Genomic DNA, 14,653 nt, shown 5'->3' with positions numbered 1-14,653 from the left:
TACTTTCATTTCACATTACAAGTTGGATATGGCCTCCAGGAGTCGAGCTGATTTTGGTTCCACTGTGCTCAAGAGTCTGTTCCGATGCCACCCAGGGCTAAGGTGCTAGGGACGCTGTCCCATCCAGCAAGAATGAAGGCGAGATAGACAACTTAACATTAAGAAGTTATGTACCTACCATAACGTTCCATGTTAATTGTCTTCTTCTCGCCTTCTTTCTTGCGTCCCACCCTCCATCCCCCTAGCCTGGACAGACCGAGAAGAATCCCCTTTGAGGCCTTCTTCCTCTGGTTGACTCTTTTCTAGGTTACGTCCTCCTCTGTTTTTAGCACTGTAGGTAAACCTTGTAGTGGGGACAGGTGTCTCTATGGTGTTAGCTCTACCAAACGAGATCTGGGTATCTGTCGCCTAGCATTGTGGGATATGGGGAAGCCTCGAGCCGGTAAATAGCTCTCGAGCTTTAGTAGAAGGCCGAGTCAGAGCCGAGGACCGGCTCCGAACCCATCCAGCAAGAAAGAAGGCGAGAAGAAGACAACTAACATGGAACTTTATGGTAGGTACATAACTTCTTATTTCACAGCAGACAAGTGCTCTATAGGAACATTGGAGCCAGAGTTATTGAACCATTCCATTCAAATCCCTGTTTTCTTTTCAGGGCCAGAATCTTTTGTGCTTTGCATTTACACCATCAGTTCAGGTTTTGTCTGAAGGGGGTATGTGAGTTTAGAGGAGAGTCTTTTTATTGTAAAGGTCACTGTCTGCAGTGTGATTCATTATCCATGCAAATTAATCACAGGCAGATATGTGCCTCTCTGGTCTGACAAGTTTTTACAGATAGCAACATTGAGGAGTTGGACCTTCTCAGCCCAGGAAATATGCTAAAAAAAGAGTGCAACTTGTTATTTTCAGTTTTTTTTTTTTTTTGCCTCAGGAAGTGATCAGTCATTAGCACATTAATGCCACCAGCACCGAGCAGGGTGTATTATATGTGAGCTGCAGTGTCGGGTTCAGGCTAGTAGCATTTGAAAGGCAGACCACATGCAGTATTTCTGTTTTGTTGTAACTTAAACATGGTGCTAAACCTGTGGTATTTAGTGTGCTGCAGTAAAGCAAATTAAATGTGAGAAAATTACTTCATCTGAACAAAAAAAAAATGAAAAAGCTGATCTTGTTCAGTTGAAAAGATAATCTGACATTTAATTTTCTTTTTGCTCTCAGCTTTAGACAGTTGCTGCCCAGCCTACCAGCAGTGAGGAATGTGGCACCTAACTAACTGACTGCCAGTAGGCATTAATGAGGTAACTTGTTCTCTCTTTCCATTTTAGGTGATTTTAAAGAAGGACTCCCAACTCTTATTAATCATTTTGTGTATTCTAGACTTACCACATTTCCTAGTAATTGTGATACTTTTTCCAAGGTCCATAACATTGTTTGTAAAACTTAATCACGTTTCCTGTGGAAAATCAATTCCACCAAAATGTTACTATTTGCAGAATCTTTTTTTTCTGGGGAAGACCCCCTAGGTCTCCAACCAGTGAACATTGTACTACATTTAATGGACATGTATGTTACAGCCATGCCATTCTTCAACATAAAAAAGTAGTGGTATTAGCACAAAAGATGTCTGCTGCTCCCAGAAGACAAACCTTGAAATGAGCTCTTAAACAAGAAATGCCTTCTAAGAGGGAGCTTTGATGTTAAGAAATGAACAACCCAGTGGAGGTGAAAGCAGCAGTGGGTAGGGAATAGGAGGCCATAATCCTTACACTACCATAAGTACCTGAGGATATTGAATCTATTGAGTTATTGCCTTATTCTTTCCCAGTCCCAGAGCATGTTTGAACTGCTTCCCCATCTGTCATGACCAGTTTAGAGGCATACAGTGGGAGTTCATACCATGCAACTGGCTAGACCTCTGCTAAACTGGGAGAGCCCTGTAGGCCAGATGTTAGTTTCTTGGCACTCATGAGAAAAGCCTGCTATTGCTCAGATTTCCGTGGTGCTGTATAAAGGATTCTTCCACCAGAATATTCAAAATGTCTTGGTGCAAGAGGCTTTAACGATTACACAGGTTTCTGGGCAAACTTCTTTCTTTGTGTAAGAGATTCCATCTGTTTTTGTTGGGGTGGTGGACATGCATTTTCCCTAGCTTATTGCTTCAGTAAAGACACTCACAAAACAAAGAAACTATGTATATTTTTATTCCCCATCCACCTTTAACTCGCAGCAAACACGCAAAGCAGTGTATACTTTCCAAAAAGGGAAGTTACCCCTTCATGTACAGGCAGTTTCCCCAAATAAACAGCTACTTATTCGATTGTTGGGTTTAATCATACTGAAAGTGCATATGAGAGTCTCTGTTCCCTCTTGCACCAACCTAGTCCATTCTTGTTCCATCACTATTACATCCTAGAGGTGAAAAACAAGTTGTATGCTCTCAGTTTTCTGATTTTAGCCTTTTAAAAACACATCTTAATTGAATTATTACTTGTGACATAGGCAAACCTTACATTTTTTTAAAAGTGATGAAACCATATTAACAAATTCACATTTGCAAACATATATTAATCTGTACAATATAATCAATCCAGCATTTTATAAATTGTTTAGTGCCTTGTCTTCAACCTCATTCATCTTCCAAAATATTTTTCTGCATTTACTGTTTGCACAATTTCCATTTTTTTCTATTAAATTTGCTTCTACCTTTTTCTAAAGATCCATCTTCCAGTTTTTATCTCTTAGCATTTTCTACTAATTGTTTTTTTTTTTTTGGCAGCCACCAGAATTAAACTAACAAGGCCTTACTTGTGTCTAGACATTAGATCCTCTATTGCAGCTCATTTGCTCGCCCCGGTATTCCTTACAGAGTACTCTCTAGAGAATTTTTAAAGTCTGCCAACTCATTTTACTCTGAAAACATATGCGCCCAGCTACCTCTTTCTTCCCCATCACTACTACAACATGTGCCATCTACCCGAGGAAAAGTTCTTTGGAATCTGTTTTGGGTATAAAAATACCAAAGCAAACACTTCCAAGCAAAAATCTAAATCTTCTAGACTTTGTTCCATATTTGTACATATGCCCGCCCATTGTTTCATTGTGAATTGCTTATCTAATCTCTCCTTCCAATTTTTTCTAACCTTGTCTGTTTGATTCTTATAGTTATTGTGCAACATTTTATACACCCTACTAGTAACCCCTTTTTAACAACAGCTTCTTTCCTAGATTCAAGTAAAAACTCTACCAGTGTGGGTCTTTCACTTAGGATTCCCCTGTCACTTTCTCTTTGCTTGTACTCTGATGTCAATGCCTGATAGGGAAGGCAGTTTCTAGCTAGGGTTACCACCTGTCCCACTTTGTGAGGGGACAGTCCCTCTTTGGGCAGTTGTGTCCTGCGAAAAAACTGAAAAAATGGCAGATGTCCTGAGATTATTGTACGAAAATATTTCCTAAGTTTTCTTTCATAGTTCATAAGACAGTTATTTTTTCTCTGAAACACCTAAATGTTATATAAAATAGCATAAGCAACTCAAATGCTACACGAATAAGCTTTTATTTTGGCAGAAAGGTGAAGTTCTATCATTTGTACTGGTCATGGATATGTTTTGTCCTGCTAATCTGACATTTCTACAGTAAATGTCCCACTTTGAGCATTTGAAAAGGTGGTATATTTCTAGCCTGCAGTCAAAATGTCTTGTTGGCCTCTTCCCATTCTGTTACCTTTCCGTCTTTAATTATTTGTTCCCAGTACCTTGGTTCCTTTGCCAGTTTCCTCCTTAAATTCCAGACCCTCTTGCTTATTCTCTGTACCTCTAATTGCACTCATCTCTATTGGCAAAATCTCCTTTCTCCATTCCTGTGTTGGCTTAGTTTGTAGAATACTTTCTGCTAATTTATGAATGTAATATCCTGTATGGCTGTTGTTATTCTCCTTAAGGATCTGCATTGAAAATCTCACTGTCGTTATTTCTTGGATGTCCCTCCACTTTCATTATCATTCTCTTTCCACTTTGAATTGCAACTTCCTGCTTGTGTTATGCGTAAGAGCCTTGACTGTGGAGCTGTAAAATATGCTTAATTTCAAGCAATCCTAATCAGCTTATCATACTTGACCCTTTCCTTCTTCCCCTTCCAGATAAATTCCTTTAGTTTGTGTCTTTCGGCTTTTCCCGGTTAGGGGTCGCCACAGCAGAACTCCGGTCCGCTAATGATTGGCAGTAGAGTTTTACTTGCTGGCTTGCCGGGCCTAACACACAACCTTCAACGAAGGAACGCCTGTTCACGCATGTCGCCACACAGAAGACGCTCTAGCTGAGAATCGAACAGGCAATGTCTAACTGTGAGGCAACAACGCTACCGCAGCACCACCACCGCAGTGGATAAATTCCTTTAGTACGTTATTAATTACTAACCATAGCTTCTCCTCTGATTGATAAAAATATGTTTGACCTGTGTATAAAACTAGAGAGACTAAAAAACATTTTACTTCTTTCTTGCTGTCTGTATCCATAGACAAGAGTTTCTAGTTCATCAGTTTTTGAATTATCTTTTGTTTAGTCTCTTCCTTCATATCCTTAGTTACCAAAACAGAATTCTTTATAACCCAGACTCTTAAATACTTCATTTTATCTTGTCCCCATGAATATATGGGTATTACTGAAGCAATTTCTGTGGATATATGGTTTACAGCTATGCAGCCTTTGTTTTATCTTCATTAATTTTATATCCCGAAAAAAGCTTAGAGCCTTCTCAGAATGTTCCACAACACTGAGATATCTTTTTTTGGTTTTATCAGATACAAAGTAATATTGTCTGGAAATAAAGCCAACTCTTCTTAATTACCTACAAATTATATAATAAATTTCTGAGTCCTTTATTTTCTTTGCCAGTGGTTCTAAATATAGTGTAAATACAAAAGGGGAAAGAGGGCACCTCTGCCTGGTTCCTCTGTTTAGACACAGCTTATCAGAGAGGAGCCCTCCCACTTTGATTTTTGCCCCTGATCCGTCATATAGCCTCCTAATTAACTTTATTTGTCTTTGCAGTCTTTATGTATAACAGCCACCACAGCTTTTTCCCAGGATATTGGTGCTTCCCCTCCTTTTAAAATACTGTTAAATAAAACCTTCCAGATTTTTCATGTTCTTCCTTCCTAGCTTCCAGACTTAAACTGGAAAACCATCTATCCCTAGAGACACTCCTACAGATTGGTTATACATCACCATTTTAACTCATTTTCTCCTATCTTAATCTTAACTGTTACTTATTGAGCCTCATCTACCTTCTAACCTTGCATATTTAAGTCTTCCATTGATATTTCCGTTTGAGCTTTTTCTTGATTTCCCCATTTTTCTATTTTAATACAAATTTTCATAACATGTCTGAAATAGTTCTAGTACCTCTACAGGATCTCTGGTTATTTTTCTTGTTGAAGGCTCCCCTAAATTTGGTAACATCCCTTTCTAATTTCTGTTGCCTAAGTCATTGTGCTAAAAGTTTTTATGCTCTGCAGTTTTTACAAAAAAGCAGTTGCTTAACAGCAGTCTTTCTAAACTCATGCGTATTGTACAGGCACTCTCTTACTTTCACTTTAGCACTCTGCAGTTGCGCCTGTTATTATTCTGTGAGATTCCCCTTATTCTACAATACTTTAACCTTTGCCAGCCTGTCTGAATAATTATTGCTAGTTCATAGCCATACCTCTTTTTCTTTTATTTCTATCCTATTTTTAAACTTCTTTCATTTTATCCCACTCACTAGCTATAACTTCTGGAGTACTTTCTGTCATCCCTAATTACTCCCAAATAATTTCCACTACCCATTCCTTAAATTCCTGTCTTTTTAACAGGTAGGTGTGGAAGCGCTAATGTCTCATTTTTACTTCTTCATCCTGCTTTTTTATCTGTTATGATTGGAGCAGGATCTGAAATAGTTTTTGGATACATGTCAAAGCTCTTAATTAAATGCACATATTTCTGTAAAATATAATTTCTGTGTTGTGTAACCCAGTAAGTGTACCTTGGGTAGTTTCAATTTCACACCTGTCTCTCAATGTTTCCTGATTGCTAGAGTAAATTTGTTTCTTTTCTGCCTGGTGTATAGTGGATAATCATTTAAAAAACACTCTACTGCCTCCAACTTGTAATATTTTGCACTTCTGCCACAGTTCTGTCGGGATTAACTCTTGCTAGAAGGATTGCAACTTTACTAAAACTCAAGGCATCTGCTGGATTCGGCTCATGATTTCATGTGCATAAAAGTGTGCTTAGAAGTAGGCTATTTAAAAAAATAAATAATTCTTGGCAGCAGGCTGAATGTGCACTGGAATACATTGAGCTCTGTGTTTTTTACTTGAGGAAAAAAACTTTCTTTAGAGACGCAGAGATTGTGGACAGGCACCTGGAGCAGCTTACAGCCACCTGTCATAGCTTACAGCCACCTGTCATGGATGCAAAAAATAAAAAGATGTGCTAAGATTTTAAAAACTCTGCCAAGATTAATGAGTAAAGTCAAATACCAGAACAGATAAGTATAGTATGACCTGTTTCCTAGCTTGTTATATTACCTGCTCAATGTATGCTTCGTGACTGTGCAGTAGCACAGTGGTTGACTTCATGCCCTCCTAAACTGTCTCCTGTAAGTGCATATTTGATTATCTTTTGTTTTTCATACCTTCCTGACAGACTCTGGATCTTGGGACTCGTGCTAATTGCATAGATACCTATTTGTTCACCATTGAAGTGGAAAGCCAATGATGGGTCATGCAGCCATAATTTGTGGTGCTGTGCATTTATAGAAATGACGGTGTCTGCCTGTATTCTGTATTCCTTCATGTACCCCATATCTGGGGTGCTCCATCCACCAAACAATGTGTAGCAGCTGATGTGAAGCATCTTTTTTGCTCACCCAGAGGTTGCTGCAGATGTGCAGTGCTTCCCAAAAAAACATAATCAAGCCATCCATAATCTGTTCCTTTCCTTCTGTACTGAAGCTGATAAATACTGGTTCTGCACCATCTGGGCAAACCTTACAGCATCTGATGATGTGAGCAGCCATTTTTGGTCACCTGTAAAGTGCATCTGTCACTTACCCCAGCTGTGAAGTTGCCTTGGAACACACAACTGGTTTAAAATGGAAAATCGCCATGTACACTCGTACAGTTCGGTCAGTTTTGCCTGCCTGTGTAGTTTGCAAGTGTGTAGGATGTTTATCTGTTTTTATATACTTGTCCAAATTTAATTAAAAATAAGTGTTCGGGTATTTAGCAGAAAACCTACTGAAGTTCATTCTATGTGAAAGGAATTCTGTTTATTGAGGTCATTGTGTAAGTGCCAAAGTGTTACATTTGTACTGTATTAATTTATGTTGCCAATGTCATCTGTAGTGTGAAGCCTTTGAAGTTTTGCCGTCCCCTAGGAGGGAGGTTGGTGTAATGGTTAAGGTGTTTACCTTACAGACCAATAAACCCAAAAGGAAGGCACTGGTAAGGCAAGCTGGATATCAGTCAAGAAAATTGTATTGTTGACACCAAGGCACACTGACAAAAAAGATAAATCCACACAAACGCTTTAACTGTTTTCACCACGTTTTCGTCTTATAACTTCATCAGATGAGCTACCAACAGTTAAATCCATGATTATATACAAAGTTTAAAAACCCAAAAGCCAATCAAATGAACTTTGATTGATTAAGAAACCATAAAATCAGTTTAAAATCATTGTTAGTTAAAAATAACTGAAAAAAACACAAAACATAAACATTTGAACATGTGAATACTACATAATAAATACATACATCTATAAAAAAATACATTAAATAATAAATATGTAAAATTCATATATAAATGCAATGTGTTTATGTTAAAACCTATCTAGTACCACCATCTACTGACCAAAGTTGTGAATTACAACTTGGCAGATCTCAATTTTAACATAGGCACAAGGTACAGGGTTTGATTCTCACATGGGATAATTGGCTAGGCTTAAAATGGCCCACAAGGGTTGTTAGCCTAGTACTAATCTATGGAATCTTGGTTCTCCTCTCATGGCCTTTCAATTAAAAAAATCCTGCTGTAGAATACCAGTTCAGTTCAGTTGCTTATTTGTACATTCATAAAATTAATATAGTTTATCCCTTCCAGTTTCTCTGCTACAGCTGAAAATCTCAGGTTTTCCTTATGTGCTTTGTCCTCTAATTCTACCATTGTTTAAAACATCTTTTCTTGAGTAATCTTATACTCAGCGAGCCTTTTCTTCATATCAGCCTCTGAATTTTACAGTTTTATCAGGTTACTTGACTGTTAAAGGCTTCTTCCATTTTTTTCATCCTTTTGTTAATTTTTATTTGAGTTGATACGTTCCTTCAGTTGTATGTTGATTTTAATCATCTCTGGAATGTGACTTTTTTTCCCTCTACATTACTGGAAGCCATGTCTTGCACCAAAGTTGGACCCTGAATAGCTTTTTGCTGAACAGTTGAAGGATTCTTCCTAGTAGTTTTCTCTTCACCTTTTCTAGTTGATTTTCTTTCAGGCTCTTAGTTTTTTTTTTCTCTTTGCTGGCATCCAGGCAATGTACTTACTAGTCAGTAACAGAATTTACTAAAAGTGACTTAGTTCCTAGCTCTTGCCTTTTAGTTTTTTTTTACCTTTGGAGAGCTGAAGTTAAGTTGTTGATTAGTGTACAACCATCTTGTAAGTCTGCACTGGCTACCATTAAATTAATAACCCAAATTATGTACTGTTATGTTTTTGTTTTTTTACTGAAGTACTAAATGTTTCTCATAATGCATTTTCTTGGAAAAATATTTGCTTCAATGAGTCAAACTTCATTTATTTCAACTGAACTGCTTGCCAGTTTCTCTTTAAGAGCTAATTATGGTGTTTTCTTATACAAATGCCTCTGAGGTCGTAGTTTAGTCATTTCCTCATTATTTGCTATAGACAGATCAGCTCCAGCAGCAGAGCTTTGCTGGTTGAGAGAGAAAAAAAAACAAATCTTTATTAAATTATCTCTTAGGATATAGGCAGTCATACATTTATATAAATGAAAACAGACCATATTGACATAATCCCAGTTTACTGTTCATAATTGAGCCTCATCGACCTCTAGCCTTGGCATATTTAATTCTTCATTAACATTTTCATTTGTACCTTTTCTTGATTTTCATATTTCACTTATACAGACTTTCATGGAATTTCCAAAATATTTCTAATATCTCTACAGGAGCTCTTGTTACCTTCCTTGTTAAAGGCTCTCTAAGCTTGGCAACAGCCCTTTCTACTTTCTGTTGCCTGAGTCATTGTGCTAAAAGTTTTTGTTCATAGGTTCATACTAGGCTATCTGCCCTAGGGCATTTATAAGCCTAGCCAGAGTGTGTGTGTGGCTTTCGCCACCCATTTTAAAATTAATTTTGCTATGCCCTTTTTCGAGGTTAGTATACTGTGCCTCTGTCTAACAGTGACACAGAAGTGATACCCGGGGTAAACCTACGATCCCCCATCCACTCATCAAGATTCCTCTTGAAGAGAGTCAATGAGGGACTCTGCCTAACCTGGACTGGGATTTTATTCCAGAGTGAAGGGAGCCTCTGGGTTATGAATCTGTCCCTCCAGCATGTCCTATTTATTTCAGTGCTGAGGTTCAAGTCTCTCGAGCGCGTAGCTCGATGGAATTTGGATTTTCTGAGGTGCAGCATGTCCATTAATTCCGGGTTGGACATGGCTTTATACGTCAGGCACAGATCGCCTCTGAGCAGGCGGTATGCCACTGAGTAGAGCTGGAGTTTCTTTAACCGGGCAGCATATGGCATCTGTTTGAGCCCTTTGATCCTCTTGATGAGGTACTTTTGGGGTGGGTGTCTGGTAAGGTACATCCCAAAAGGGGCATTGTACTCAATTATGGGCCTGATGAGGGATGAGTAAAGAGGCACGATGACCTCCCCTGATCTAGATGTGAATCCCTTCATGATTAGGTGGGCTATATAAAATGTTTTTTTAACCACTTTGGCCACGTGGTTGTCAAATGAGAGATTATCAACTTGGGTCCCCAGGTCCCTAATTACTTCTTCTGTACGTAATGGAGTACGTAATGGATTACCACCTATGTGGTAATTTGTGGGCACTTTGTTTTTGGCAAAGGGGATGACTATACACTTTTTGGCGTTTAGCTTGAGGCCATGGCTCTGGCACCAGTTGTCTGTTTCTATGAGGCCCTTTTGGAGGATGCTTGTGTCGGCTGGAGAGTCGATTATAGCGCCCAGTTTGCAGTCATCTGCGAACTTGGTCAGCCACAGTCCTTCCATGTTTGCCTGTACCTCCGAGAAATATATATCTAACAGGAGAGGTCCCAGGACTGAGCCTTGTGGGACGCCACTTGTAACTGGGTTGGAGTCTGACATGGCTCCAGCAATTCTAACCATGTGAGTTAACCCATCTAGTGATATATGGGTTTATATTTAAGCTGGTGAGCTTATCTATAATGCCAGAATGGGGTATTGTATCGAAGGCTTTGCGAGGTCCAGGTAGGCTGTGTGGACCACCTTCCCCTCGTCAATGGCCTTGGTAACTGTTTCAAAGAAATCGACCAGGTTTAAGAGGCAGGATCTGCCCTTAACAAAGCCGAACTGGGTAGGATCCAGTGTCTGTAGGTCCCCAATATCTTTTTTTATGAGGTCCATGATGATCCTTTCCATAGCTTTGCAGACCAAGCTAGTCAGGCTTATAGGGCGATAGTTTCCAGGATCCGTTGAGGCACCACCTTTGTGGAGAGGGACCACTGTTGCTGTACGCCACTCTTTGGGTACATATCCTGTGGTAAGGCTGAGATTGAACAGTAGTTTTATGGGTTTAGCTCTTCTTGGAGTTCATGTAGGACACAGCCCGGGACACCATCTGGTCCCATTGATGCTGTGTTTTTTACTTTGGAGAGGGCGGCTCTTACATGAGCTCTAGAGTTGTTATCCAAAAACAGTTGCTTAACAGAAATCTTTCTAAATTCATACATATTATCAAGGTGATCCCTATTATCTGTTTAGCACTTTGCAGTTGCTCCTGTTCTTGTTCTGTGAGATCCCCTCTCTTCTGCAATACTTTTTAACATTTCTTATTACTTCTTAAACATATCGCCATTTCTTTTATTTCCACCCTTTTTTAAACTCCACTTTAATTTTATCTTACTTCCTAGCTATATTTTCAGAAGAAATTTCTATCTTCTTTAATAGCTCCTGAATAATTTCCACTGCCCATTCCTTAAATCCATCTCTTTTCAACAAATGGGTTGGAAAGTGTAAGTGTCTCATTTGTATTTTATTTCTCTGTGTTCTTATTTTAGTTATTATTATTGGTGCATGATCTGAAATAGTTATTGGGTACTTATCAAGACCTTCAGTTAAATGCACATGTTCCTGTGAAATTTAAATTCTCTCTAGCCTTGCCCAGTTTTTGTATCTTGGGGAATATGTAAATTCCATTTGAACTCCTGGTACTGAATTCACATCTTCCATGCCAAATATTTTCAAAAATCTTTTCAAAAGTCTACCCTCCTATGTTATACTTTCCCTTTTGTGCCCCCCAGACACATCTTTCCTGCTGCAAATCAAATTCCAGTCCCAACCTATAAGTAATATTCCTTGCTGAAAGCTGATTATTTCTCCTATAAATTTCTTAAGCTCCATTATAGCAATTTTTGGTTGAAATATAAAAACATGCCAGTGTAATCCTCCTCTCTTGCCAGTAGCCCCTTAGTACTACAAATCTGTCATTAACGTTTTTATCCTCTTATTTCACTATTGGAGCTCCTTTTTTCCCTTGTCCCAGGTATTCTGCTGAATAACCATCCTGAAACCTTTCATTATCAAATTCACATCTTCATTTCTTTACAAGTGTGTCTCCTGTAGCATAGCTATTTGCAATCTACAATGTTTAAGATAGTTCACTGCTGTTTCTTTTTGTATGTATATGTGAGACCATTGACATTTAAAGACATTACAGAAACGCCATTGTATTAAAAAGTTATTACCCCCACCTTTTATGTGTAACAGCTTTTTTATGTCTAGCTCCAGCTTTTATGTTACATGCATACACTGTTTGGAAGGTTGAAGTTTTATACAGTTGTTTCTTGTCACATCCTTTTGAGCCTGTGTCATATCTTACAGAACGTTTTGTTTTATTAAAAGCCCTCAAGCAAGAAAACAAACGCACCCCCAGTACCTCCCTAAAAGCTGTTAACTTACTACTAAAAACATAGTATGTATATCTTCAAATATTGAAGCTTTACCCTCCTAATAGGAACAAATGTCCCAAACTGATAGACTTGAGTTAACCTAAAAGAAAGGTTATCCATGGTAAGACACACAGTGCAGCCTATGCTGCTAAGTGCTGTTTGGTTTTGTCTTATCTTTATAGGTTTCTCAGCTGGGAAAACACCTGAATACTTTCAGAGAAAATTATCTCAGAGCCAATTTCTCTCTTTTTTCTTCTAGCCAATTTCTCTTTATCAGATTGTCTCCATGGAGACATGAGGACCAGATACAGAATTGTTACTATGCATACATTTATTTTAGAAAAAAAAACGTATTCAGTATTTTTTCATGTACATGCTTTCTTTTAAAATGTGTTACTAGATCAGCTAAGGGCCTTAATCCAGTCATTCCCCCATGCAAGAATGAGAAAAGGCACATTATTTTTTCCATTGTCATGCTCTTTTAACTAGATTTATTACCCTCTTTTTATTTGTAATAAGACTATCAGTACATTGGATTTTTCCTTTTTATCAGCTGAGCAAGAGCTATAATTTTATCATGAAAACAGTAATTATTGGGAAATAATGTTATGTTCTTTTTATTTTTTTAAAAGCCATGTTAAAAAATATCTCTACAATGTCTTTTTACCTTCCAGGTTGTTTTTGCAAAACATGTATATGAGCAAGTCTTGCAAACATTGGACAACCTTACCTACAGTGATGATGTGAATACAGACTTTCAGCCAACCTCTGACTCAGCACCCACCAATGTTTCTTCTGACTCGAAACTTTCCAAACCAACTGAACCTTTAAGTGAAGTGAAGGAGAGTGGTCTCTTCACCCTTGACAGTTTTCCTGGTGCCCCACTGAAGAGTGCTTCTGTTCAGGAAGTCAAAGCCTTCACACAGATCAGAGCCAATTTCTGCATCCCTGAGCTGCGGGTGCAGTTAAGTGGGGATCTTACTCATGGAGCCCAGGACCTTGTAAGCTTAAAGTTTCAGGACTTTGAAGTAGAATTCAACAAAGACCATCCACAGACTCTGTATATTCAAGTCACTTTAAAATCTTTGCTGATGGAGGATCTGCTGGAGAACTCAGATTCCAAATATAAGAACCTAATGGTTTCTAGAGGAGCACCAAAGCCATCCAGCTTCACCCAGAAGGAATACCTTTCTCAGTCATGTCCTTCAGTTTCAGATATAGAATTCCCTGAGATGCCACGTTCTCTCCCTTCCCATTTTGAAGAGGCTCACAATGTCTTTCAGTTATACCAAAGACCTGGATGTTCAACACGCAGGGTTAAGAAAGATGATGGAGACACTGAGTATCCTTCAACTCCACCACCGTCACCAACATCAAATAGCTCAAGGCCACTGGGTGAAAAAAGTGCATTTGATGATTCTTTGGTCCACATAAATGTATTCTTGGTGGATAAAACGCATCCTGAATTTTCTTCACGCTATAAAAGAATTAACCGCAGTGTGGATGTGGATTTTAACTGCCTGGATATTTTAATCAGTCTCCAGACTTGGGTTGTGATTTTGGATTTCTTTGGGATTGGGTCCACTGCCAGCAACCATGCCTTAAAGACTCAGACCATGACTATGCAGCAGGCAGCAAAGTCCCAGATAAATATCTTGCCTGAACTTGATGTGTCAGAACATGTGAACACCAGGCTAGATCTTAAGGTACAGATTTGTTATTGCAGATTTGTCTTTTATTGTTTTATTAATATACATGGTATTTTTGTTAGTTTCTAAACTTCAACAAGCTCTGTAGCCACTGTTAAGAATTTTGTGAAAGACTCCTCAGTGAAGCATATCAAATGCCAGCATTAGTGGGCGTGCTAGCATTACCTGTAGTATAAAAGTACAACTGACCTTTTTCTTTCCTTTTATTAACTATAACTGAAAGCATACAGTAGTGCTTAATTAGTTGTTGCTGCTGTTGTTGTATCTTTCGGCTTTTCTCGGTTAGGGGTCGCCACAGTGGAACTCCGGTCCGCTAATAATTGGTAGTTGATTTTTACGTGCCAAGTTACCAGCCCTGACGCACAACCTTCAACGAAGGTACGCCCATTCATGCATGTCTCCACGCAGAAGACGCTCTAGCTGAGAATCGAACCGGACAGCGTCTTACTGTGAGGCGACAACGCTACCAGTAGTGCTTAATTAGTGAAGGTAAGAAACATTATTGCACCATTACCATACAAACAAAGCATGACCATGAAAAGTGGTTGTACATGGGGTGGGGGTGGGGGGGTCGCAGGTCACTTCTCTTTATTTCACTTTGACATTTTATTTATTTATTTTTTAAGAACACCAGTATTAACCTACCAGAATTTACAATAGTCTACAGTAACAAAAAGATCAAGACAGTCACTCTGTCAGAGTAAACCCTTAGGTTTTTGAAGT

At 38.7% G+C, this 14,653-nt stretch overlaps 1 protein-coding gene across 1 annotated transcript in view; it reads left to right on the top strand.

Moving 5' to 3' along the window:
• The window catches only part of VPS13D (vacuolar protein sorting 13 homolog D), a 3,321,573-nt gene that overhangs the window by 1,105,193 nt on the left and 2,201,727 nt on the right, over nucleotides 1-14,653 (top strand). Inside the window, exon 21 of the mRNA XM_044060428.1 lies at nucleotides 12,896-13,927. Coding sequence (XP_043916363.1) covers nucleotides 12,896-13,927 — 1,032 coding nt within the window. The remainder of the gene's footprint in view (nucleotides 1-12,895; nucleotides 13,928-14,653) is intronic.

The sequence above is a fragment of the Protopterus annectens genome, chromosome 2.part0 (assembly GCF_019279795.1).
Source record: "Protopterus annectens isolate FY-2018-M chromosome 2.part0, PAN1.0, whole genome shotgun sequence".
Lineage (NCBI taxonomy): Eukaryota > Metazoa > Chordata > Ceratodontiformes > Protopteridae > Protopterus > Protopterus annectens.
This window is presented reverse-complemented; position numbering and strand designations above follow the sequence as displayed.